Source organism: Mustela lutreola, chromosome 3 (assembly GCF_030435805.1).
Source record: "Mustela lutreola isolate mMusLut2 chromosome 3, mMusLut2.pri, whole genome shotgun sequence".
NCBI lineage: Eukaryota > Metazoa > Chordata > Mammalia > Carnivora > Mustelidae > Mustela > Mustela lutreola.
Window position 1 is genome coordinate 4,345,806 of NC_081292.1, and position 26,900 is coordinate 4,372,705.

A 26,900-nucleotide genomic window follows, 5' to 3' on the forward strand; every position below is an offset into this window, starting at 1 on the left:
CCATGGACAAGCAGGATTTCTCCCAGGTTCGCAAGGCCGGTTCACCATCTGAAAACTCGATGAATGGACTGATTGCACCAGCTTCTTTTCCCTCTGGTTATTATCGGGTTTCTCCCCCGTCTTTACCCCATGGTAAGGGGTAACTCTCTTCTTTCCTGGGCGATCAGAATTTGGGTATTCGCTATATACTTTGCCTGTTTCCCACATTGTTTCTGTGCTTAGGTAGGAGTGTTGGGCCAGCTGGGTTCCAACACCTGGAGAGAAGCCACATGGCCAACGACGAGGAGCTGGCCTGTGGTTGGATTGCCTGGTACTGTGGCCTGTGGAGTCCCAGGCCAGTTGCTAAGCCCTTTGCACTGAGTTTCTTACTCAGCAAACTGTACCTGCTGATACCCGCTCTTCAGATTCAATGAGTTCTTACCTGGGGAACCCTGGGTGGCTCCCGGTGCTTCGAAGGATGTGGTCCTTGGTAACAGTGACCATGGGAGAGAGTGTGGGCTCTGGTGTCCTCCGGGCCTAATGCCAGCCCAGCTCTGCCATTATCAGCCACGGGCACCGAGTGACATTGTGCTGCAGGCACAGGCCAGGCTCACGACTGGTGAGGTGGGGGAACAGGGCAGCTCGCAGGTTTGCTGAGACCTCAGGGAGGAGGTTCGGGGAAGGCACCGCGCTTACTGTGCACACTGTCAGCACACTCTCTGCCTGTACTCTAGTAGGGAAAAACAGGACTGTAGATTTTTAACTCCACAAGTCCTTCCTGGGCCCAGTTGGGGTACCTGGCCAGCTGGGGAGAGGGATAGCACAGACACCCTCCAGGAGAGCTTATAGTCAAGGGGTGACTGTCTCCGAGCACCTTGGGTGGGCTTTCACACACCAGCAGGGTGTGCCCGGGGCAGTCTCCCCCACTCTGCGCCTCGGTCATGGGGGATGTCACAGGCCACCCCTTGGGGTTGTTATAAGGATGAAAAGGTGAGATATGTAGAGCATAGAGGTTCTCTACCAATGCCAGGCTTTACCCCAGGAGAAGGACCCTGTGGATGGCCAGTGACCTCAAGAGATAGGCCTGGGAAGGAGTCTTCTCTGGCTCACATCAGCCATGTGGCCCTGAGAGTAGTTGAGACATTGGGCTAAGGACTGTTTGTTCATTTTAGTGTTCCATCCCTACAACAATCCCTGCCACAATCCAGTATGAGGTAGGGTCTGTTATTATGCTTTTTGGTACATGGCCTTTGTCATGTTGAAACTTTCTTCCTTTTTTTTTTTTTTTTTTTTTTTTTTTTTTTATGTTGAAACTTTCTTTATCGTCTAGTGTACCAAGTGTTTTTATCGTGAAAGGGAGTAAGATTTTGTCAATGCTTCTGTACCATTGGGTATCACCATGTGTCTACTTTGGCTCTCTTGGTTCAGTGTGACTCCTGGGTTGATTTTTGGATATTGAACCAGCCTTGCATTCCTGACGTGAATCTCACATGGTCACTGAGTATGACCCTTTCAGTGTGCTGCTGAATTCATGTTTCTAGTCTCCTGTTAAGTATGTTCACATCTCATTCATAGGGGATGTAGGTCTGCAGTTTTCTCTTTATTTATGTATGCATTTGGGAAGATGCAGAAACCTGGAGAGTACAGCCCAATTTTGCCCTGCTTCCACCCAGTTTCAGCAATGAGGGAAACAGCCACATTTCTTGAGCCCTGAAATATAATGGATGCAGTCCACATTCTTACTTATTAGTTGGTTAAAAGAAGTGACGGCTCAGTGGTTGTTGTTAATATTTGGATTTGCTGTGTCCACGGAGGTCCTGGAAAGGGGGTGGGCTCAAAGCCCGGGGGGGTCTGAGTTCAAGTTCTGGTCCCTCCTTGGTGACCTGGGGATGGACAAGTATCCTCTCCATCTTAGTTTCCTCCTTTGCTGAGGGGAGGCGATGATGCCTGCCTTGGAGGTCGTGTGAGTTCACTGGACAATCAGGAAGTGCCCAGCACCAGGCAGATAGTACATAGCCGCTCTTCAGTGACTTTCCCAGCTCTTTGAATATGTCTGTGTTCTTCTGATGAAGGGCCCCTTCCACCTCAGATAATAACCTGACTGTGTCACTGACTGTTAAATCTAGTCTTTCTTTGTCAAATGCCCACCGTGTGCCAGGAACTGGTCTGGGTTCTGGGCAGCAGAATATACAAGACAGACAAGACTGTGCTTTCCTATAGCTTTGAAGGATGAGGGGGTGGGCAGCCCACTGGACTTGCTGACATTCTATGTCTCTCTCCCCTTGGACCCTCCAGTCCTGACCTTGGCCTCTGCCCCTCCATGTACTGTTTTTGGAAAGTGCCTTTCTTCTCACTCCTGTGGCTGCCTCCTGAGTGTGATACTTCTGGAGTGTTGTCAGGTGGGCTGTATATACTCCGTGAGCTTGTATGGGGACCGTTAGTGATGAGGGCGGTTTGCCTAGAGGGTGCTAGGGACCCAGCAAAAATTCAGGCACCTGCCCGGGCAAGAGCCCACATACCTGTCCTGCCTGGGAGAAGTTCTCCTGGTGCCATCATGCCTGGGATCTCCTCTGGGACTTTGCCGATGCTGCTTCCTCTATCTGAAATGATCACCTGCTTTTTTCTGGTTGAGGCTTACTCAGTTTTCCAAAATTGACTCATCCAGGAGGACTGGCCTACCCCTGAAACGGTCACATGACAACACTGTCCCAGTGTTCCCAGCAACCTTGGAATGTCCTTGTGCTGGTGCCCAGGGTCCATGCCTTACCTGTCTCCCAGGTGTCACTGAGTGTCCTTGAGGGTGGGGGTTCTGTGTCCCTCATCGGCCTGCCCTCAGCACCAAGCACATGAAGGCAACTGGTAAATACCTCAGAATTCTATAACCTGTTGTCCCTCTCTCGGATCTTGGCTTTAACAGTGACAACTACTTTTTGAAATGGACATCCCCGTGAAAATAAGATCTGCAGAAGGAGAAATACACTTTAGCTAATAAACGTCCCAGGGCAAAGGAATGCATAGAAAGCCACAAGCAACGTCTCTCCTGTAGAGCTGGCAGGTGGAGGGAATGGCGGCGTCCGTGCTGCCGGGGGTGCCGTGAGGGGAGGACCCCGGACACTCCTGTGTGGCCGCGGGCAGCAAGGGCCCGTACAGCCTCTGCAGAAAGAAGGCTGAGAATCTGCATCAGGCTCTTTTTAAAAGATTTCGTACGATGCCCTGAGTGCATCATATGAAACTAGTGCATTCCTGCCCTAGGAAAATAACTAAATATGGGCCACGATTTAGGCACCAAGATGTCCTCTTACAACGTATTAAACAAAGAAACAGCCTGTAAGTGCTCAGAAGCAGCGATTAGGATCAGAACACGGTGGTGGCCAAGGAGCGGCCTACTTGGCCGGGAACGGCAGCTCTGAGGTCCTCAGTGTGCATCAGTTGAAGGCAGTTGGGAGGCTGGGGTGCGGCCTTCTCCCACACAGGCCTGGGGCTGCTCCTTTGGGTTCCTGGCCCTGAAGCCCTTCTCTAAAGGTGTGTCCTTCTCCACACAGGGTATGTTCCAGTAGATCTTAACACCGTCTCTTCCTGGACAACATATGCGTGAGAGAGCCATGGCTGGCCTGCGAGGGGATGCCACGGCCTGTCTCCTGTGGATGCTGCTGCTGTGGCCTGGGGACAGTGGCTGCCAGGCCCAGAGGGCAGGTAGGGCCACCGTAGATTGAGCCGGGGCTGGGCCCCGAGCTGCCAGTGTCTGTGTCCAAGCGTGAGCGCGTGCGTGCCTGTGTGAGCAGGGGAGTGGAAGTGAGTGCGAGTGTAAGCGTCTGAGGGGAGTGTGAGTGTGGGAGCGTGTGATGGAGCTAGAGGGAGCACATAAACGTGTGTGTATGAGCGAGAGTCTGAGGGTGTGTGTGACTGCGTGAGTTAGGAAATTGTCAGAATATGTGTGTAAAAGTGGGAGTGCATGAGTGTGAATCAGCTTGTGGGGGTGTGTGTGAGAAAGTGTGTGAATGTGGGAGCTGGAGAGTGTATAAAAGTCAGTGTGTGCGTGTGAACGTCTGAGGAGGAGTGTGTGACTACAACTGTGGGTGTGTATGACAGTGAGCGTGTGTGTATAAGTGAGTACAGGAGTGTGAGAGCGTCTGAGTGTGTGTGTGTGACTGAGTGTGGAAGAGAGCGTGTGGGACTGTGTCAGCATGTGTGTGAATGTGAGCGTATGTGGAAGTGCATGTGGGTGTAAGAGTCTGAGGGTGTGTGCACGAGCGTGAGCCTGTGTTTGCGGGAGAGTGCAGAAGATCCGTGAGCTGTTGAAACCTATGTTCCGAGTGGACCATGCAGTGTGCCCTGAGCTTGGCTCTGTCAAGCGGTTGCAGGCTTCTGGGGACAGAGTGCTGGGCTAGGACCGTGTCACGTTGTCCTGTGAAGGGCTTTGAGCACATTCCAGTGGAGATGGATGCACTGGAGGCCTCCGGGAGAGGCTGCCCGGACCCGAGGGAGAACCCACCTCTGGAGTAGATGAGGGAGGGGGAGTTCGTTGGAGAAGAGGCTCCCGGGCAGCAGGGGTGAGGCGTGATGGGACAGTGGTCAGCCCACCTGTCTGAGGGCCTCCTGGAGAAGGGGCGGTCGGTGTGGAGACACGAAGGAGGGCGCAGGTACATGAGCAGGTCACGGCACCCACACAGAGGCTGTGTGCCGGGCTCCTTGGGGCACAGGTGGACGCCTCTCTGGGACGGGCCCAAAGCGGGAGAGGGAGCACCTAGCTGCAAAACCACCCCCTTGTGCAGATGAGGAACCGAGGCTAGGATAGCCCAAAGCCCCCCCGCCCCGCAGCAGGTGAGGAGGGTGCCCCCAAGAAAGCACCCACCTGAGCCCATGCTGTGTTCCCAGAGCCTGCAGAGGAAACAAAACAAGAAACATGGCCTTGTGCTTCTGCCTTGATTTTCCCAAGTCGCCTCCTTGCTTGAGGCTCTCAAAGCACGGCTAGCTGGAGAGACAGTTCTGACCATGCACAGCCTGGTCTTCGCGGGAGGGGAGCGGCGTCAGGTTCTGTGTCCACAGAGATGAACCCAAGAGCCCACACAGCCGACACACTGGGAGGACCCAAGGACCATCTCTTCCCGGCTCTCCTTTCACAGCCTGGAGAACAGCAGGCCAGAGGAGAGCTATCACCTGCTCTGCCCGTGGGGGAGCCGAGGGCACCCCCACCAAGGTCAGAGCCCTTCCTGCGAGAGCACACCTAATTCTCAGGCACGCATTGTGCAGTCTCTGCAGCCCCCAGCAGAGAACATGCGGGATTGCAGAAGGGCCCCTGGGTGAGGCCTCGAGCCAATGAACCTTCTGCAGCCTGAACACAAATTTGCTCAAGGATTACAGCCCACAGGCGGGGCCCTGCTTGGCCCACAGCAGCAATTACCTTGCACAGGCTGGGACATCATTGTCCCAAAGACAAAAGGATGACCTTCTGTGTCAAGGAGAAACACTCCCCAGGAATTATCTCTTGAGCCCACACATCTGGGCAAACATACTCGGAAAGTTCTAATCCTGTTAGGGAGCAATCCTGGGAAGGTGAGGATTCACCTACTCCCGAGAGCAGATCGAAACTTGCATTTTAGGAACTCAGGGTAAAAGTAGGTACAGAAAATTCACGAGTGGCACTGGGGTAGGGTGCGATGGGAATGTGTGTGTGCCTGTGTGTGTGTGTGTGTGTGTGTGTATGTTTGTAAATACAGCGTTACTGTTTTCTGTGTTCTGAATTACTCCATTGCTTATAAATATAAAATCAGAAACACAAAATAATAATAGTTCTGCTTACCAGAGGTAAGCAAAGTTTCTTTTTGTAGGTCCCCTGATCCGTACAGACACAGTCCCACACACAGACATCACAATGACACACAGCCTTTCAGACCCAGCAAGACACTGGGAGAATGGGTCTGTGTCGGTAACTGAGGATTCCTTCAAGCCAGCAGTCTGCCGCTGCTGATTCCGGAGCCGTGTGAGCTCACGCGGGTGGTCGTGGGAGCGGTTCCGTAGGGGGAGCACAGAGTTGGCTCCAGGATTTTGCTTGCCAGGGCTGCATGAACTTCTCAGATAGCTTTAGAATTTTTTTCTTCGTCTTTATCTGATTGTTTTATTAGCATAAATCCCTGAATTTGGAAGTGTTGGGTCAAAAACACTGTCCTTAGTAAGGCTCCTAAATTCTGTAAATGGGTGTGACGGAGCCCAGGGCCTGCGGAAGAACAGGCGGCTGCCTTCTCTTGCACACTGGCAGTCGCGGGATTTTTTTTTTTTTTGTACTTTTTCCAACATGACAGCTTAACTAACGGGTTTTGTTTATTTTATTTATTTTTTTGTAATTGTTGTTCTTATTTTGGTTTTACCAGACAAATGTTTTTGCTCCAGAGGCCTGGTCAGCTGCTGCTGGCGGTATAATCAAGCCTCAGATTCTGTAAAAGTCAAGAGTGAGGCTTCTTGATGGCTACGTTTGTGCAGCTCTCTGGTGTTTGGAAACCCTTTTCCTCACCTCACCAACTGTGAAGTGGGGATGAGCAAGCTTGTGCACAGTGTTGTGCTGAGGATGAGAAATAAATTGTATAGGGTCCTCTTCTGTTCAACCAGAAGTTTTTAAAACTTTTAAACTTACAAAGTTTATAAAAATAGAAGTGTATTATGTGTTAAAATATGCAATCTTTATAAAGCATTGTAGAAGTTCTGCAAATTTATACTTAAAATATAGGAATGCAGTATATTTTGTATGAATTATAATACTGGAATCCAGGAACTATTTAAACATCTAGCATGAGAGCACTGGCTAAATAAATTACGGGCTCTGAGCAATGTCATCTTGCAGCCATGGAAACCGGCATCGTCACACTGGAAAAGGGTTTCCAGCAACTGCCGGGTGTGGGGGAAACAGCAATGCACCAGTGCATCTGGTATGGTCCCTAATAATTAGGTTTATACACTGTGGGCTAACAGCGTGACCTCTCTGTAGATGGAAACATAAGCAGTTAAAACATTCTTCCGATGGCCTTTTCTGAAAAGAGCATGTGTTCTTTGCAGTGGGTTTAAAATACAAGTCGCTGGGTGACCAAAACAAAAGCTATTGAAGAAATTGATAGAGCGGCGTTCTGTGAGCGGTGGCTACTTCCATGCAAGAACACATATTGGCAGCCGGACCCCACAGCAGCCGTGGGGACACTCGTCATCAGAAACCAGTTCAGAAAGCGAGGTCCTCCCCCCACTCCACTAGGGTGACCTTTCCGAATCTCTGTGCCCCAGGTCACCCTTCCTCTTCCTCTTCCTCCCCCCACCCCACCCCTGCAGGTTGCAAGACTGTCCACTACGACCTGGTCTTCCTCTTGGACACGTCCTCCAGCGTGGGCAAGGAGGACTTTGAGAAGGTCCGGCAGTGGGTGGCCAACCTGGTGGACACCTTCGAGGTGGGCCCGGACCGCACGCGCGTGGGGGTCGTGCGCTACAGCGACCGGCCGACCACCGCCTTCGAGCTGGGCCTGTTCGGCTCGCGGGAGGCGGTCAAGGCGGCGGCGCGGCACCTGGCCTACCACGGCGGGAACACCAACACCGGCGACGCGCTGCGCTTCATCACGCGCCACAGCTTCTCGCCGCAGGCCGGCGGCCGCCCCGGGGACCGCGCCTTCAAGCAGGTGGCCATCCTCCTGACCGACGGCCGCAGCCAGGACCTGGTCCTGGACGCCGCGGCCGCCGCCCACCGCGCCGGCATCCGCATCTTCGCCGTGGGCGTCGGGGCGGCGCTCAAGGAGGAGCTGGAGGAGATCGCCTCCAAGCCCAAGTCCGCCCACGTCTTCCACGTGTCCGACTTCAACGCCATTGACAAGATCCGGGGCAAGCTGAGGCGTCGCCTGTGCGAAAGTGAGTGTGCACAGGGCGTGGGGCCCGAGCAGAGGGGAGCCCCCAGCTGCCCGCTGGCAGGTGGGCAGGGCTGCGCGGAAGCGCGTGGGCCAGGGGCTCAGTCACCGAGGAAAGCGAGAACCAGTCTGGCATGTAGCCCTGCTGTGCCCAGGAGGGCGCACAGCTGGGTCGGCGCACACCTGGGTCCTCTCTGGGCCCCGCCTCCAGGGCGCCGGCGGGAAGGAAATTAAAGAGGGCTGGCTTCTCGGCTTCTCGGCCCCACCCACCCCGAGACGCCGAGAGGCTTGAATGCCGGGAGTCTGGTCTCCGGTTCTGTAGGGGAACGCATCTGCTCCCCTACAGGCTGCCCAAGTCGGAGCCCCGGCTCGCAGAGCCCTTCGGGAGCACATGGCAGGTGAACGCTAGCAGGCCCCTTTCTTCTTCCAGGGGACCGCGGGGACGGGTGGTGTAAGGTAGTGGGCACAGATAGGCTTCTGGACTGTAGCCGTGATCCCCAGGGAGCCGTTTGGAGATGGTTGGGCCCAGCTTATCCCAGAGGCCAAGTGCTGTTGACCTGGCGCCCTCTGAGATAACCCGAGGCCGTCTGGAATCTGTGGACTGTGGCTGGTTATGGGCCAGCGGGGAGGTTGGGCCCAGGCAGGGAGCTGACAGCCCCCTGGCTTCTGACCCTGAAGGCTGACCTCCAAGAACCTCGGGTCATTCTCAGGACAGCCTGCTGCACAGGACAGGGAGGGTGAAGTGGGTTTTTGTGCACCAGTCTTTGTCCAGCTTCTGTTCTGTCTGCTTCATGGGGATGACAGTTGTTCCTCCTGGGTCATGAACAATGTTCGGTATCTCCCCCCCCCCCCCTCCAGGGCCAGCAGGTGGGGGCTGGGAGCAGGGTCTCTGCCTCTGTCTTGCCGGCTGCTTCCGGGGACTGAGCCTGAAGCTCAGAGCGTCACAGCTCGCCGGGGACAGGGAAGCCGTGGGGTTGTGGCCGGTGGCGGGAGCAGTGGGGCGTGACTTGGCAGAGCAGCAGGGGGCCTGGTCGCAGGGACAGTCCTGGCTTGCAGCCCTGGGAGAAAATGCCTAAACTGTGTCTAGCACCCGATACCCTCAGGCTCCGGACCACTCCGTGGCTCACTTAATCTCTACTTCTACTTATTTATTCATAGATACTAATTGGGAATCTAGTTTTTTGTGTGGCCTTGTGCTGATTTCTGGGCCTTTTGAAAAAGACCAGACAAAACTCCTGCTCTTGGAGTATTCATAGTCCAGATGGCAAAAGAGACACATAAAAAGGGACATAATACTGTGGTTGTGACCTTAATAAAGGTCACAGAATCTCACGGTGTCCTCTTGTGGTTGTGTTTGGTGATGACCCTGAGAATGAGGGAGGGCTTCCTGGAGGAGGACACGCCTGAGCTGTAGGTTGAGGGATTGAAGGATGGCAAGACACAGTCAAGGAAGTGTAATGGAACCATGTGGCTGCAGTCACGTTGGGGACTGGGGTTGGTGGCTTTGTATGATCATCACGTTCTCAACAGAGGAGGGCTTGGGTGCTAAGATCAGGTGTGGAAGGGTTTCGTGTAGGGGTATGACACCATCAGATCTGTGAGAATGGAATGCTGACAGGACAGCAGGACCCAAGGAAACTCTTTACAGGACTGTAGGAGAAATTCAGAGGACGAATAGTGCTGGGGGTGGACGGAGCCCTGAGGGCTAGCCCCCGTTCCACAGATGATGAAATAGATGCCTGAGCGCTAAGGGAAGGAAAGCCTCTGGTAGTGTGCGAGGCATCGGCTGTGAACTTTCACTTGACCCTCATTACAACCACATAGATTATGGTGACCTCCTTCTCACAGATACGAGCATGCAGCCTGCTGAGGTCCCGGGAGGGGCAGCTGCTAGGCCCTCTGCAGAAAACCAGAGGGCTGCTGTAGCTAAGACGGGAGAGGGCAGGAAGGCAGGAGACAGAAGCTGGGAGGGCCAGGGCTCAGGACTGACCTCTGGGGTGATGAGAGCCAGACCAGACACCGGGCTGTAGGCCAGCCAGGAGGCAGAAGTCCAGCATGCCGGTGCAGGGGTCTCTGTACCTGCTGTGATCCCAGAACACTTTAATAAATTCAGGGAGGTCCTCTAGCCCCTGCCCACTGGCATTTTACTATCCTGCCAGCCTTGGGTCAGATGGTTCTAGGTGTTGGCCAGGCAGAATCTAAATTTTAGAGAACTTCCGTGCTCAGGGCGTGGTTCTGGGAATGGTGGGGACAGCTTCCGAGAGGTGAAGTCACGGGACTTGCTGCCCAGGTAATAGAAGGGCAGGGCTGGGGACGGAATCTAGGCCGTCAGCCTCCACGTGCAGGCCTCCTGGTGCTCACCGACCTCCGTTCGGAGTCAGGGACTGTGCTTTCCATCATAGGCAGTAGAGGCCCCGCCGTAACTAGCTTGGGGAATAAAGTAAATTCATATCACACACGACAATAAAGGTCAGAGGTCAGGTAGGCTTGAACAATGAGGCTGGGGCTCATTCCACTCCTACCGTGTGGTTTCTCCTTGGTGTTAACTGTTCCTGGCAGGCTTGTATGTCCGGGTCCTAGCAGGCATGGGCCACGGCAAGGCACTGATGAAGAGACAGGTGAAGTCAAGGAGGGATACTGAGCCCCCAGGAATGGACAGTGGGAAAGGGGGCTGATGGCAAGAGCCCCATGAGATGGAAGGGACTGGAGTCTCCTCGGCGAGGACAGCTGCTGCCTCAGTGGTGGCCTAGAGGGAGCAGGAAGGAAGCCCCTGCCCTCTCTCCCTCCCCTCATCTCCCCTCTCCCCCAGCCTAAGCCTGTCTGACAGCAGCCCATAAGGGGTCCAAGTGATGGCGTCCCAGGGGCCAGCCTCCTGGGGCGGGAGGGCAGAGGAGGCGAGAACAGGTGTGGGAGGGCACACTGGGAGTCCCTGTTGTGAATCTTAGGGCCAGGAGCCATGAGACCATGGCCCAGGAGGCCTGGATTTGGTCTGACAGACAAGTGTGGGCCTGCGGCTCTCCCCAGACCAACAGTGTGGCTTTGGAGTGGAAAGAAGCTGACTGTTTGGGGCCGAAATCACATGACCCCAACCTTGTCACCATGCCCACTCCACTCCCTCAAGGAAAGGGGTTTGACCCACGCGGAGTCACTGGGGGCCATGACCAAGAAAAGGGGGACCAGATGCCAGCCAGCCGGGGACACCGCATGTCCCCCGTGATAACATTAAGAAAACTCCCCGTAGCCAGGCTCTTCCAAAAACCTAAATAGATGTAAGATGTAAGTTATGCTCAGTCGTCTAGAGGGAATCCGTTTTTGTAAATACAGCTGTAAGCTGACTACAGGCCTGCTCGGTTCTGGTAACAAATGAAACCAAATCCCCTTACAATTGCTTCAATTAGAAAGAAAGCAAAACAAAACAAAATAGCTAACAGTAACATACTGAAATATATGTGGTAAGATGAAATCAAGGAGCATCACAAAACCAAAGCTTCACACGACCAGAAATCCCTGCGCACACCCGGGATCTCTCTGGGTGACTTCAGAACCCAAACCGGGGCTCTCTGGAACGGGAGCATTATTCGATGGTCTGGAAAATCACAAACAGCGTGGGGTGCTTGGTGTGGCTGTCCTTCAGTTCCGTCCAGCCTAGTGACTCCCTCATTCAACAGGGGTGCGGGGTCGTAGTCGTCGGACTTGATCAAGTCATTCATTCACGCAGTCTTCAACCCAGCAGACATTGTAGCAATGGCTCATTCATTCACTCATTCATTCAGGCAGCAACCGCACACCGAGTGACTCCCTGCTGGGGCCCTTGCTGGGTTTCAGGATGCAGTGAGGGGTCTGACATTCTCCTTCCCTCGAGAAGCTTTTGTCTACTCAGGGCAGCAGGAACGTGGCAGCAGCTAATTACACGACGGCATGTGGACGCTGATTACCACCCGCAGCTTCACGTGTCTAGTTGTTTATCTGCCTGGGGTCTGCCTTCGCACACAAGAACAAGCTTCACGGGGGCCAGGTCTCTTCCTTGCGGTTTTCGGGTGCCCGGAACAGGGCTTGGGGTGTAAAGGAGCCTCTTAAATGTTGCTCAAAGGAAATCGGGTGGGAAGCTGGGTTCGTGCCATGCTTCTGTTGCTGTGGGCATGTTAGAGGTACGTGTGCAAAGATCCAGCCCCTTCCAAACACAGAAGTTAGGAGTATTCCACAAACCTGAAATCAAACCCGACGTGACCTGAAATATTGAACTTATCTATCTATTGATGAGCGGAGATAAATGGTTCGATTCTGAAGGTGATGAGTGTCTGGAAGAGGCAGGCTGGCTGGGATGGGCAGAATCATGCCGGACATGTCCCCCTGCTCTTCGGGTGGGACAGATGCACAGGGGCAGGACCCTGACGGGGCTCCGCCGGAGTGAACGGAACCAGGAAGTCTGCTGTTCTCCGAGCACCAAACGCTGACAGCACTTCGCATTCCACTCTCTCCCTGCTCCTCACCCAGCCCCAAGGGGATGTTAACGCTGAGTCCTGCACCCAGGGAGTGATGCTCCAGCCCTGTGCCTGCCAGCATGGGTGGGCCTTGACTAGTCAGGTGCTGGTCTAAACCAAGAAGTGCCACAGGGACTGTACACACCAGCTTTTGTAGGCAGGATGACCAAGAACGCGTTTCATGAATAGTTTTGCTATTGATTACGTATTTAAATATAAATATTTGGGGAATTTAGGGATTCATACAATATATTAGTAAAATTAATCTTACCTGTTTCTTCTACTTTTTCAAACTCAGCTGCTAGAAACTTTACTATTAGGTCCGGAGTCCACACGTGTGGCTCCTCCCCCTCCTCCCCCGCCCTCCCCATCGTGCTGTGGCCCCGAGCTGAGCGGAGGTCCGGTTGCATGCAGAGGCAGTGCTTTTCCATCCAGCGCTTGGCTGGAGAAGGGTGGGAGCGGCTCTGAGGGACAGCAGGCTCCCTGGGGCGGCCCTTCCGGGCGAGTGGAACCTCCCGGGTCAGTGCACAGGAAGTGAAGGGCCTGTGTCTGGGGTGGGGTGCAGCAGCCCCCCAGCCATGAGACAGTGTAGGCTGGGGCTCTGGGCAGTGGCTGGTCTGGTCTAGAAGCCCAGCTGAGAGTGACCAGGTGAGCTGAGAAGGGGGCGCTGTGGGAGCAGGAATGGGCCCGAGATCAGACAGATTCCTTGGGGTGGCCATAGTGGAGGTTTCTCTGTCCAAATGTCCCAGGGCTACCCGTGTGGAATGCTCGACCAAGAGCTCCATTCGAATTCTAGCTGCGTAACCTACCACCTGGCACATGGCTGGCAGTAGGATACCCTACTTCTACTGTTTTTGGTTCTGGCCCCTTTGTGACTTAGCCTGTGTGTACCCCCTTTGTCAGAATCCGTGTCAGGTCGGCTAGCACTGGGATTACCGAGCATCAATGAGGACTGGGTTCGACTCACTCCCCCAGTGGCCCAGCAGGCAAAGGGCAGCCCTGGGAGCTGAACCCTGTCCTGTTTGCCCCAGGTCCTGAGTTCCTTCCAGTAAGTTGGGGTATTTAGGGAGCATTTTTCAACCCTCCATGTCGGGGATGTCTCCCCAAATTCCCAACACGGGGTTCCTGGTTCCTCCTGTTCTGTGGATGGCCCTGAGGCACAGGGGGTCTACATAGCTTGCCCGGGATCCCAGGGAGACAGGGGTTCTGTGTCCATTCGCTTCAGCGCCCACCGCTGGGAGTCAGGCTGCTCAGGCTGTCCCGCTGCCATCCTTTGGAGTTTTGATACTGAACCGAGCTGGTGCCCCACACCGGCCTGGCTCACACGGTGAGCAGCGGCTGCGTACTGAGTCCTTGAATGGAGCTCACAGTATGTGGCTCACTGGTGCCCGGCCTCGGGCTCCTGCAGGGAGGGGCCCCTGTGTCATAACATCTGCTCCTGCCTCTGTGGCCTGAGCGGGTGCCCAGGGGCCGCAGTCTCAGCCTGGCTTCCTGCAGTGCATGGGGCGGAGGCTGGGACAGGCCCAGCCCCAGAGCCCTGGCTGTAATTAAGAACCTTCTCCACCCCAGCCTGGGTCGTGGCCACAAAACAACCTTTATATAGCGTATCGGGTGGCCGTGAGTGAGCCTGTGGAGCGCCGGCCGGCCACAGCTGAGACCTCCGCCTCCTTCTATTTCGGGGATGCCCGGCGGTGGTCCTCCCTCCCTCTCCCCATGAGCAGGGGCACCATCCTGGGTTACTGTCTTCCGGCTTTCGGACAGCTGCGCTGCGATGCAGGCGTGGGTTAGCGCCGAGGGGCCTGCCCCGTGCTCTGCGGTGCTCTGTCGTGTGACACGTGGGCACCCCCCTCCGTCTGCCTCTCTTGCTGGTGTGTTGGTGCTTAGCTGTGCTGCTGTCCCAGAGGGCGTCCAGGCAGCTGGAAGCTCTGTGTACCAGTATGGCAGAAGTGGGGGAGAGGGTGTGGGCAGAGGGGGACTGGCTTACCTCCTGTGGCAGGATGATTAGTTTTACTGTTCACCTGTGGCTCTTGCTAGAAAAAGGTCGGCATCCACACCCCAGCTCTGCATTTAATTAGTGGGCGCCTGCGTTCATTCGGCCCCCCTCCCCAAGTCTCCAGTCCCTGTTGTGAGGGGGAGCACCTCCTCACGACCCTCGTCTGCTGTGACAGCACTGGGGCAGCCCAGCCCGGGGCGTTCTGGCCATTGAGGCCTTGCTGTGCTCTCAGGGGTGGTGATCAATGGGTATTTTCACCTTCTAAATGAATGAGTAATTAGGTTCACTTGAAAATGTGTCCTTTTTTTTTCTTTTAGTAGTGTATTATTGGTAAATAACACAACTTGTTGATATAATTGGGGACGGACAGCATAGACCTTTAAAGATAGCGTGTCACAAGTGTGGGTGTTTGAAGGACTGTCTATAGTACTGGGCTATTTCTTCCAACACATTTTAACCAGTGCCCTGTTCTATCCCAGACGTGGTTCTGAGGCACGGGCTCCTCCTTGAGTGAGACATCTGCGATTCTGCTTTTAGAGTGACATTCCCAGAGGCCTCTTGTGAAGAACTGAGCTGAGCTTGGGGTGACAGGCAGCAACAGTCCACATCCCAAGTTCCAGGCAGAGGCAGCGGTGCAAGCCAAGGGCCTGGGGTAGGCGTGCGCTCTGAGTGCTGGGAGGGGAGCGTGACAGAAGGACAGAGTTGGTATCCTCCACTTCGGGAGGTGGAAACTGAGGCTTGGTTTGCTGGATTCACGTTCCCAAGTTTGTGGAGAAGAAGGAATCCAGCCACGAGTCTTTTTTTTTTTTTTTTTTTTTTTTTTTTTGCCAGAAGCTGAGTCCACCTCAAACCCCTAGAATAAACGGTCCCCTTGAAGACCCAGCAATAAGGCCCAAGGGAAGGGCTTTGGGGCCATCTGTTGGCACACCGGGTGGCACCGCCAGCCTCAGAATTTCTTTGGAGCCCATCTCCTCTGAACCTGAGTCTTACAGCCATCCAAGAAGGCACAGCCGATGGCTGGTCTTGTCCCCAGTGACCAGTTCTTCCTGCGTCTGCCTCCATCCCACGTCCCTCTGCCTGCCCAGAGGCTAGTGGTGAGGTCAGGACACACACACACACACACACACACACACACACACCTGGGAATGCGTGTGTGGCCACCAGACCCAGCTTGTCCTCTGTGTGGACCCAAAGGCCCGGGAGGAGTCTGTGGCAGCCTGAGCTGTGGGTTGGGAGCTGCCACGTGGATGCCTGTGGCTGGGTCCTTGGACCGCATCAGCCTCAAGAAGCAATTCCGCCCGGGGCCCGCCCTTTGCCTAAAGGTCACCGGGAGTTCCTCCTGGGAAAACTTGTTATGATCGAGCTCACCCCCTCGAAATAGTAACTGGGCTACTTAATTCTGATTATGTGCTAGCAAATGTTATTAGACAGTGACTAAAATGATGAAAAACTGAAAGCCACCCATCAGTTGCGCATAATTGGCCGACATCGGGGAGAGGGGCTGTCTCCCAGCTGTGCCCAGCCAGGCCCGTGGCTGGAGAGGATCCCTGGGAGCTGTTTGGAGCATGTCCCTGCCCGATTCCTGTCTCCTCCTCAACCCGAGGAACTCCTGTGTCAAAACCACCATTCTGGTGGGGCATGAAATGGGGGCACCATTCTGCCCCCGCTGTCCTGCTGCAGTGGGAGGGGTGTGTGCCCGCATACCCTCCACTCTCTGAACAGAGCACCCCCCACTGCTGGGTCCTGGCTTCCCGTGATGGTGCCATACCGTCTCCCCGTGCAGAACCCTGTGTGTGCCCGTGCACGTGTGTTCCTACGGGCTCTTCCCCTCGACAGTGAGGAGCCGTCAGGGTGGTCACACCTTGCCCTAGCCGGCAACCGGCACGCCCAGCTCTGCTAGGCGTATATGAGCTAGAACATGCCAAAAATCAGAGTACCCAAACCTAACGTAGCGGGATCTGAGCTCCCTGTCCAGGAAGGGACCCTAGCCGAGACTCGAAGTTCACGGATCGGGAGCTCTGGGCAGGACACTGGCCTGTTCAGGCAGATGGGATCCTTCTGGATCGAATGCAGGGGGCAGCTGACGATGGCCCTCAGGGCCCCCCTGCCCAGGCACTGGTTGTTAGAATTGAGTGTTGTGAGACTACAGCTTGTCAGCTTGTTCACATACCTTGTGTGGCTGTGTTCACACCACGACCTCAAGCCGAGGACTCTTGACAGAGGCTTTGCGTGACCCACAAAGGCTGTTTGCAGTCTGACCCTTTGCAGAAAAAAGCTTGCTGACCCCTGGCAGTGCGTTCTGATGGGATGGCTGGAAATCTGAAGTCACTGCTGTGAACTCTGTGACCCTAGGGTAATTTATGAGACTTCGGCTTCCTCCTTGGATGCTCAGTGGGGTGGGGAGTTCCCTTTAGAGGCCCCTCTACCCTCTCTTCAATGTCTTGGTCACCATCATGCTATCCCCGCCGTGTGCTGCTGTTGTGGATGTTTTCTGTTTGTCGTTTTGAGGGTCACCCAAGATCTTTAGGAAAACTTCCCACCCTCCCTGGCCTCAGACAAGGATTCATGTCCCAACTGGAGCAGACGGGTCCCGGGGTCAGGTACGAGTCAGCATCATTCCCTGGCTGCTGCCGGGCTGGAGGACCTCGGGCCAGCCCCAGCACCCTTTCCTGGTGCCATGCCACGTAAGCATCCACATGGGCGTGGGCGTCCCGTTGACTGGGACCAGGTCATGCCAAGCATTCCAGCTCATGGAGGCCGGGCTCTGTGGTTCCCACAGTGGTTTTCATATAGGGTTGATAAAGGGATAAAGTATGGTGGCCACAACTAGATTGGCACTACTTGCAAAAGGCGCATATTCATACACATGGTCTGTATGTCTGTGTATAAGTACACACCCATGTCATTAAAGACACAGAGAAATCCTGCACTTCTGAGTGACTCACACGTCCTGCAGCTGACCCTGTTCTAGTTGAATGTCCATCCCACTTGCCAGAGGACAGGCAGGACACGGGGCTTACACAGTGTCCAGGGGCTTTCCAAGAAACGCGGCCGATGAATTGCAATGCTTCTGGCAAAACTTTACACTTACTAGAAGACTGAAGGAAATCCACTGTCAGCGCAGTGTGTTCTAGGTGACTGGAAGTGCTTGTGCTGCACAACGTGTCTGTCTCTGTCCTTTTAATTACAGACTCTGGCTTCTCTGAGTTTAATCCACCCACCCCTCCCCCGCATAAACGCAGACACTGAAACACAAGGCACACACGTACACACACGATGGCTCAGACGCACACACGCACACACATGCTGGCTTGGACACACACGTGTATATGTACACACATGCACACACATGCTGGCATGGACACACACATGTATATGTACACGCACACATGCACACACACATCACACTGGCTCAGACTCACACACATGAGCTCGCTCAGATGTACATCATGTGTGTACACACTTACATGCACACACGCACGCACAAACACACACACACACACTAGTCTGCTGTTTACCAGCTGTGTGCGTCTGGGCAGAAGACTTGCCCTCAGTTTCCTTCTCTGGAAAGTGGTACGCAGGAATCTCCCACATTCGCACATTGCAAAGATCCTGTGCCTGCCTGTAGCTTGCACAGCCTGAGTGACTGTAGACCTTGTCCCCACTGTCCCCACATTCACGGCCTCAGAGAGGCATCTGCCAGAGCCCTGAGAAGGCACACGACTGGCGAGTAAAGGTGCAGGAGGCCAAGCCCCCGTCAGCTCCTGGGGCTGTTCCCTCATGCCTGGCGTCCTTGGTGCAGAAATGTAGTCCTTGCAAATGAAAATCAGCCGTGTCGCACTACCTCTCTGCACACCTAGAGGTAAAATGGACTACAGAGGTCTGCCCCTGTCACAGCAGGCTGAGGAGGTGGTAGAAATGGGGGGGATGGGGGCCCTGGCTGGGGGTTTGGGTTGGAGGCAGGCCAGCTTCTCACCCTCCTTCTTGCTTTGTGTGAGAGTGACTGCGCAGTCCACACGCAGGGAGGGTGACTCGAAACCTCTCAGTGGGAACACGACTCGGCAGCCGACTCACACAGCTAATCAGCCCATTTCACACATTGCCTTGTCTCGAGGTGGGCAACAGGGCCTGGCTCAGGGCATCGAAGGCACCGCGGTCCACAAGACGTTTGTTCATCGGAAGCCTCAAAGGGCCTTATGCCTCTAAAAAAGTTTTTTTTTTTTTAATAAAAAAGAATAACTTGTCGTCACCAGAAGTGTTACAGACAACAGGAAAATAGGTGAGCAGGGGAGTGGGAATGAGGAGAGCCCCCATGGGCTGCTCTGGCCTCCGGGCCCAGGAGCTTGAACAGGTGCCGGGGAGAGAACCAGCAGGTGGTCGCCCGAGGGGGGTCGCGGACGGTGAAATGGGTGCAGGGGATGAAGCGTACCAGCGTCCAGTTGTAAAGTCCAGAAGTCATGGGGATGAAGGTCCCGCACAGGGACCACGGTCCGTATTGCATAATAACCGTGTGTGGTGACAGGTGGTGACTACACGTACCACGGCGATCGTCTCCTAATGCATAAAGATGTCAAATCCCATGTTGTACACCTGAAACTGACCTAATACTATATTTCAACTATACTTCCGTTTTTAAACATTGGGGAAAGAAGCGAAAAGGAAGAGGGACCCAGAAAGCCCTCAGTGAGGACCTGTTAAAACTCTGGGGTATCGAGGATTTTCTCTTTCCCCACCCCCTTCCCTCCCTGCCTCCTTTCTTAGAAGCCTGGAGCTGACATCCTGGGTTTGCCATCCGTCACCTCCCCACTGATTATGTAACCCTGCGCTTGGTTTCTCCGTCCGCACGATGGCTGTTACTAATATCAGTCCCTCCCCGCCCCGTGCAGATTATGTAGAAAACGCTCCAGGCAGCGTCTGGCCCAAAGAGGAGCCCCTGGCCCAGAGTGAGTGTTGGACACATGCCCACGGCCGCTCTTCTCGGCTGCCCGTGTGCCCCCGGGAAAGTCGCGTAAGCGCTCACCTGGGACACGGGGATGAGAAACCCATCTGATAGCTTTGCTACGGGGTTGTCTCCTCTTCCGTTCAGGAAATCCTGATGAAATGCTTCCCAGGAGCCGGAATCTCTGGCTGTAGGGTATGGGCGTGTGGGACTTAGGTGACCCTCACAGCCCTGTTCCCACGGAGCTTCTATCTCAGGAGAAAAAAAAAAAAAAAACAATATTAAAACACAAGCACATAAAAATGATGAGTGAAAACCACAATGAGCTCCCACCTCGCAGCTGTCCGGGTGGCTCTGGAAAAGGCCACAAGTAACAGCTGTGGGTGAGGATGGGGAGAGAGGGAAGTGTCGTGCGCTGCTGTTGGGAATGGGAGCCGGGGCAGACACTCGGAACACGGACGTAGGTTCTCCAGAACACTGAGGACAGACCTCCCGTGTGGTCCGGCAGCTCCACCTCTGGAAATACGCCCAGAGAAGGTGAGATCACTTACCTGAACAGCTGCCTCGTTCACTGCAGCTCTAGTTACAAAAGCCAGGAGGCTGACGCAGCGCAAGTGTCCATGTATGAGTGAGTACAAGAGGCCGTGGTGTTCACCGCAAGGGCATATCATTCAGCCATAAAAAAGAGGGGGTCCTGTGCATAGTAGAGTTCTCGTGAGGAACCGGAGGCTGGAGGGACTGGGCAGCGGGTTCACGGTCAGCGAGGAGAAGGAATAGCTGCCTCCTGAGGTCCCTGCACAGCTCCGTTCCCCAGGTGTGGGGGGACAGGTGTGGCAGAGCCCGGGGCTGCAGGCGGGGTGGGGGGGCGGTGTGTGTAGCTATGGAAGAGCCCAGAGCAATGACCCCCTCTGTTCCCCACCCCAGACTGGCGCCTCGGGCTTCAGACCCGCCGGGTGGCTTCAGTCTGAGGGGAGGCACAGCCCCAGTGGGTGCCCTGGGTGGACGGAGGGCCTGTGGGCAGGGTCCCCACCCTGTCCCCAGGCCTGGGCTCATCTCCAGTTACAGCGGTGCCTTCGCCAGCTGGGTTCATCCAGCGGGAGGTGGAAAGGCCACCCAACCGTTCCTCCTTGACATCTGGCTGTGATTTCCCACCGGCCTCACCAAATCTCCCCCCGCAGGAATGCAGCTGGTGGCCATTCCGGGAACCCACCTCCACCAGTGCCCTGGGAGAGGCTGGGAGCCCATGAGGAGCCGGGCTGGCCAGGTCCCCTTCTGCCCCACAGCCCGGGACCCGGTGAATGGGTCACCAGCCTGGCCGTCTGCTCCCACAGGGTTTCGGGACCTGGGGACTGCCTTGATCGCTGGTGCTCAGATTCCGGGGACATGACCCCGAGTCTGGACGCAGGGAGATCGGATCCCAGACCACATGCTGATGGAGAGAATGTGGCTGTGACTAGAGAAGAGTAGATAGCACCTAATCTTGTTTGCCCATCTCTGCTGAGAACCACAGAATGTCCCTGTGGGGAGGCATTTTGGGCTCATTCTGTTTTCCTAGGGCTGCATGGGAGGGGGTGTGCCCTGGCCACGGGGTGACTTAGGGTCAACGTTGCCTGAAGAACCCCGGCCTTCTTCACGCCCCTCTCTCACCACCTCCCCCTTTCCTCCAGGACGTCTTGTCTCCTCTCCGTGGGGCGGAGTCACAGATCTTCTCAAAACTCCCCTGGATGCACGCGATCAATTTGCATTTTGCCACCCTTTTGTTTTTGTATTTCTTTCTGCTCGCAGTGCACGAAGGGAAGGAGGAGGTTTTGTTTCCTTACTGTGGGTCAGCTCCGCACCCCTGTCACCGAGGACCCTCCCCTTGTCATGCAGCCCTGGGGGTGCCCCTCGTCCTCGGATCCTGCGGAAGCTCAGGGTTGTGGGTGACTGGGCCCAGACTGGGTGCAGGTGATGCTCCCCTCAGTGCCGGTCCTGTGGTGGGAATGGGCGGTGGCGGGGGGGCGGGGGGGGGATGGCCATTGCGCAAGACCGAGGTGGCCTGAGTACTGAACTTGGCACTTTCTGCGTTTTCTCTCATTTTCTCTCCTCTAACCCTTGTTAGGACCCTGAAAGTGTCAAGCCTGTGGACTCGATTCTAGAATTGAGCAAACTAGCCTTGGAGTCTGAAAAGACAGGGTGCCATACACATAAGGTCACTGTTCACTCCCTCCAGGGGTGGGGGTTGGGCGGAGAAGACAGATCAGAGACAGCAAAGAGGGAACCGGAGCTGGAGGAGATGTTTGTTCCCGTGGAACCCATGAAATCGTTCCCAGCAGCGAATCTGGACCAGAGGTTTTGCATCCAAGTCAGAGGGCAAAGCTTTGGGGAGGAAAGCTCGGCACTAGAAGCCGTACCCCATCCTCCCCAGGACCAGCCGTCCTGCAGATCACCTGCGTCCGAGAAGCTCCTGCTGTCCCCTGGGCGGCTGTTGTTTCCTGCATTTGGCTTCAGAGGGCCTTTGAGGACTTTTGAGGCTGTGGCCTCGCAGCACGGTGGCGGCTTTGGTGGGGGCTGCACAGTGGGCATTTCCCTTGGGTGGCACCAGATGCCCTCCCTGTAAAACGAGAGGTCTGGACCTTAGGGTCATCCTTCAGGCTCCTTCTGACCCTCAGCTCTGGCCGTGTGCTGTACGATTACTGATTCTGGAAGTGCCTCTCTGTGTTGCGCCAGTCACCCCGCTCAGCCGCTTACCTTTCCTGCCTCGTGCATCTTCCCCTGTTGGACTTTAGGGTGCGCTGGGCAGGTTGTGTGAGTTGTGCATTTCACCAGCCCTGGGTGTGGATCGTACCTCTGCCACTCCCTGCAGGGTGACATGGACAGGTCGGGCCGCCACTCTGAGCAGCAGTGTAGCTACACACTGGGCATGGCCAGCCCTCCAGGAAAGCCTTTGAGAGACTCAGGTGAACTCACCTGGACCCTGGGCTTCAGGAGGGCAGGGCATTTTGCCCTTTCTGTTCCCTGTGGCCTCCCTAGCATCCAGGCAGTGATCACGTCCCCGCCATGCCAGACAGTCTGGAAACACTGGCTCATGTCCTGCTCTGCTCCCTAATGATTAACTTTGCTGCAGAACACAGGAGTCTTAAGGTCCTGACAGCACCCCCCGCAGCCCCTGCCTACTGCTGGCCCCATGTGTCATGTGTCATGTGACTGTCTCACCAATTCCGCTCATTTGAGGGATTCTTGAGGTCTCCAGGGCCCTTGTTCTATAGATGGGCGTGTGGAGGGCTGTAGCCCAAAGATGGGAGATGGTGGGGTCGGACGAACCTGGGTTTGGGTTTTGCATCCCGAGTGATGAGCTGTTACTTGGGGACAAGTCTCTGAGGCTTGTGAGCTTGCTGTGGGTCACCCTCCTGCCGCTTCTACCGACTTCCCTTCAGCTGACCCTTCAGGTCTCAGTGGAGACATCCCCGACCCTCCAGCCAGCTTGGATCCCACTGTGTTTCTCCCATCCTCGCCTCAGAGCTTCCCACTGGTTATAATCACCTGCTGGAGAGGTCAGTGCCTTATTTGGCCAATTTCCATCTTGTCCACTGGGCAGCAGCTCCCGGAGGACGGAGCTAGTCGCCTCTTCTACCCCAGAGCGGTTCAGTGCCGGGAACATAGTCGGCATTCATTAAATGTGGGATGAAGGAAAGAAAGTTTGCGGTTAGGTTCGGTGCCTCTCCCATTCCAATGGCTGAAGGTCACTGCTTGCTGAGCCCAGTGGGTCAACGTGGCCAGGACCCATGTGGCGCCTCGTGCTGGCCGAGGGCCCCACTCCCGTGGAGTTCCCACCGCACCTCTTCTCTGGTCGCCCTCCTGGAGGAGGTGCTCTTGGCCTCTGCTGACTCCCGCTGGCCTCACCCATGGGACATCCCTGGGAGAAAAAGGCTGTCCGAGGACCCCAGCGACCTTGGACATCCCCCCTTTCTTGGAAGGCTGCGCTCACAGCCTGACTCCCGATGCCTCCGCTGTCACTCCTGACTCCCCGCCTGGGCCATCTCCTCCTTGCCCCAAATTCCAGACCCTGCCCTGGGTTACCAGGCGCCCCCGAGCTGACGTCCCCTCACTCCACTTAGCTCAGGCCTTGGGCCCCTCCCCAGCCCACGGCGAGCCACGCCCCTTCCTCCCTGGGGCTCTGTGCTGCTCCTCCCGTCCGCTCTCCCTGTCTCTGCTCTCAGCCCGGGTGTCACTCAGCCACGAGGTCTTCCCAGACCCGCATATCTGATGTGCATAGTGGCCAGCGCCCGGACACGGACACACCCCCTGCGTCCTTCCTGCACGACCACCGGCTCGCTTCTCTGTGTCCGTGTGTTTGCTGTTTGCTTTCTGACCCCCGGGAGGCCGGGGCGCTTGCTGGCACTGGCTCTTCATTCTGGGAGTGGGTGCCGGGCACTTGGCAAAAATGCTCTGGCTGGACGCGTGAATGAATGAGTGAGCGGCAGGCTTCACGTCACCATCTTCCCACTCATTGTCCCATCTAAGCTGCAGGATGACCTTGGTTGGGGAAAACCCCACAGACTCACACCCCTATCTCCAGATCCGGAAGCTTGGCCAGGGCCAGCTGACGTGAGAGAGGTTAGGTCTGCAGAATCCAGACCGCCTTCCCCATCGGCCTCGGGGAACACGGTCTCCTTCTGGCCCTGTTTCAGCCTCACTTTACCCCGGCGAGCAGACCCGGGCTCGGGCTGGGAGAGAGAGATGGCTCCGGTGTGAGGCCCTCCACCACGGTCCAGGCTGCCCCGGGCACGTCCGCGGGCGCCCAACAGGCCCCCCGGACTCCTGAGCTCACCTCGGCAAACAGTGCTTGCTGAAGCCCGCCAGCCCCCACCAGCCTTCCTTGCTTCCTCTCCCTGAGCCTGTGCCTGTGCCTTCAGCAGCAAGCACCCCAGGGCAGGGCTCGGACCTGCTTTTAAAAATTCGTCACAGTAGGGGCGCCTGGGTGGCTCAGTGGGTGAAATAAAGCCTCTGCCTTCAGCTCAGGTCATGGTCCCAGGGTCCTGGGATCGAGCCCCGCATCGGGCTCTCTGCTCAGCGGGGAGCCTGCTTCCTCTTCTTTCTCTCTCTGCCTGCCTCTCTGCCTACCTGTGATCTCTCTGTCAAACAAAAAATTTGTCACAGTAAATAACTCATAAATCATGTTCAAATCTTTAAAACAGATTTGAAAATACACAAAAGCAAAAGGAGTTAAGGAATCTCTCCAAGTTCTGGGTCCTAGAGGTAACCGCGGTGTCAGTATTCCATGTCCTTCTGGACTCCCTTGTGCGTGCAAGTGAGTGTGCGCCAGGGTCACACGGAGTTGAATCCTGTCTCCGCCACTAACTGGCCGCGTGATGTAAGTGGGTCTCTCAGCTCTCCACGCCTCAGTTCCCTCGTCTGCACGATGGGCGCGGCGAGTTTCAGTGACAGGGGCCAGACTGGATGTCAAACGGTGCCTCGGCCTGCGGCAGACTCGTAGCCATGCCCCCGGGAGCTGTGATCCCGCCCGTGTGCTCACAGCTCAGAGGAGACCTGTCCCTCCACTCCCCTGGCCTGTCTGGGTGAGGGAGCCGCGGGGGACCCCACTGGAGAAGACCAGGTAGTGGGAGAAGCACCCAGGCGGCCTTGGAACATCTAAGAGCTTCTGTGACAGAAGCTTGTCTGTGGCGGCCCCGTCGACGTCACGTCCCCACGGTCTGAGGAGGAGGAAGGGAGCGTGACCTTGGCAGCCCCAACTGCCTCCCTGTCCCCTTCCATCAGCAAAAGCAAAGCCTCTTTGAGGAACCACCACTCAGCCAACCACAGCAAACTCTGTCACTCATTTTCTTGTCCAGAACTGGGCCACACGGGTGTCCCTGGCAGCGAGGGAGGCTAGAAAGGTGGGGGACAGAATGACCTGCACTCACCGAGACCAGACCTGCACAGCTCTACTGCTTGGGCGGGAAACTCTGCCATTTTGAGGACAGAGGCATTCTTCTAGCAGGGACAAAGTAGGACTGACAGCCGATGGGGTCTGTCCCCGTCCACAGCAGGACCCCCGCTCTGTGGCATCCCACTGCTTCCCCGCATTACTATGGAGCCCATGCCTGGAAGGCCATCCAGCGCTGACTTCTCAGCTCAGGGGTCACTGGTCATTTCTGGTCCCCATGAACTCGAGGCCTGTCTGTGCCTGGGGCTGGGAGACCGTGATGCTGTGGAGCAGAATGAGGAGACGGCCAGGGCTGCAGTCTCCCACTCCCTGGGGAGACAGACACCATCAGTGACCTCCAGGCAGTGACATCTGTCCTGGGACATGGGGCGGGGTGCTGGGGCTCCGGCCTGAGAACAAGCCCTGGGGGAGGCAGTCTGTCTCAAAGGCTGAGGGGAACCTACAAAGCAAGGGGGCATGGTGAGGTCACGGCAGCCCCAACACTGTCCTGTGTTTCCAGATCAGAGTCAGCCTGCCAGTGCCCTGATGGCGGGGACGGTGACTTGTCTTTCTGTTTTTATTTTTTAAATTTTACTTATTTGTTTGTCAGAGAGAGACAGAGAAGGAGCGAGTGCACAAGCAGGGGAAGAGACAGGCAGATGGAGAAGCAGCGTTCCCACTGAGCAAGGATCCCGTTGTGGGACTCGATCCCAGGACTGTGAGATCATGACCCAAAGAGAAGGCAGGCACTACACCGACTGAGCCACCAGGGGCCCGGTGACTGGTCTTTTATCCCCTTCCAGTGTCCCTAGAACTAGCTTTGTGCCTGGTACATATCTGGAGCTCCGCTATTTTAGTTTAAATGAATGAGTTAATGTGGAAAGAAATAGATCATTATCCAAGATGTGGAAATATGTTGGCCAAACAGATATAGTTTTAGGCCAGGAGGGCCTTTGGAGGCTCACCCTACCTCCTTGCTGAGCAGGTGAGCCCAGAGGGAGGGCCCCGACACCCCCCCCTCCCCCCCGCGCCGTGGACCTGGCCGGAGGGCTAGAGGGACCTGGCCGGAGGGGCTATTTTGGGAACCATTTCTCCTGACTGGACGCCACGTTGGCTATAAATTGCCCCTTGAGCCTCTTGGATGTTTAAGGTTTAGTGATGGCCCCACCAGGCAGTTGGGTGCAGTTCGGGGAACGACTCCTTAAGGCAGTTTGGGCACCTTCTCACGTCTTTGAAAGGAAGCTCCTTCTTGCCTGCGTTCATGGTCTTTGGACTGGCCTTGCCCTTCTGGGTTTGGGAATCAAGTCACAACCTCAGGGTATTTCTGGAGACAAGGCTTGGTGGCCCTGCCTGCACCCTGAGCTCCGGCTGTTAGTCTCCAGAGATTTGATCATCCTCAAGGATAGAACCTTCTGGGTCTATGCACTTGCTGTGACCATGGTCCCCAGCCTGTGTCTCTGGCAGCCTTCTGAGGCTCGAGTAATGGATGGTCACCCCACAGCTGCCACTTTCCTGGGTGGGGCTGTCAAGATGTTGTGGGGTGCCTGCGTCCTCTTGCATATTTTGTCCTAGACAGATGGCTTGGTGCTGTTTCCAAAATAACCCCTTCCATGGGGCTCGCAGACCTCACGGGGCCTTTTAGGATAAACAGGAAAAATACTTCCACTTCTCCTCACTGCTGGTTGGTAAAGGGGTCCCCGAACCAACCCCTCACAGAGACCCGTGTGCC

General features: G+C 55.8%; 1 protein-coding gene across 2 annotated transcripts in view; it reads left to right on the plus strand.

Moving 5' to 3' along the window:
- Window positions 1-26,900, plus strand: part of COL22A1 (collagen type XXII alpha 1 chain) — a 236,355-nt gene that overhangs the window by 17,449 nt on the left and 192,006 nt on the right. For both annotated transcript variants that reach the window (XM_059165553.1, XM_059165552.1), the window contains exons 2-3: window positions 3,522-3,672; window positions 7,291-7,857. In XM_059165553.1, the coding sequence (XP_059021536.1) occupies window positions 3,567-3,672; window positions 7,291-7,857 (673 nt within the window). In that variant the 5' untranslated portion in view covers window positions 3,522-3,566. The remainder of the gene's footprint in view (window positions 1-3,521; window positions 3,673-7,290; window positions 7,858-26,900) is intronic.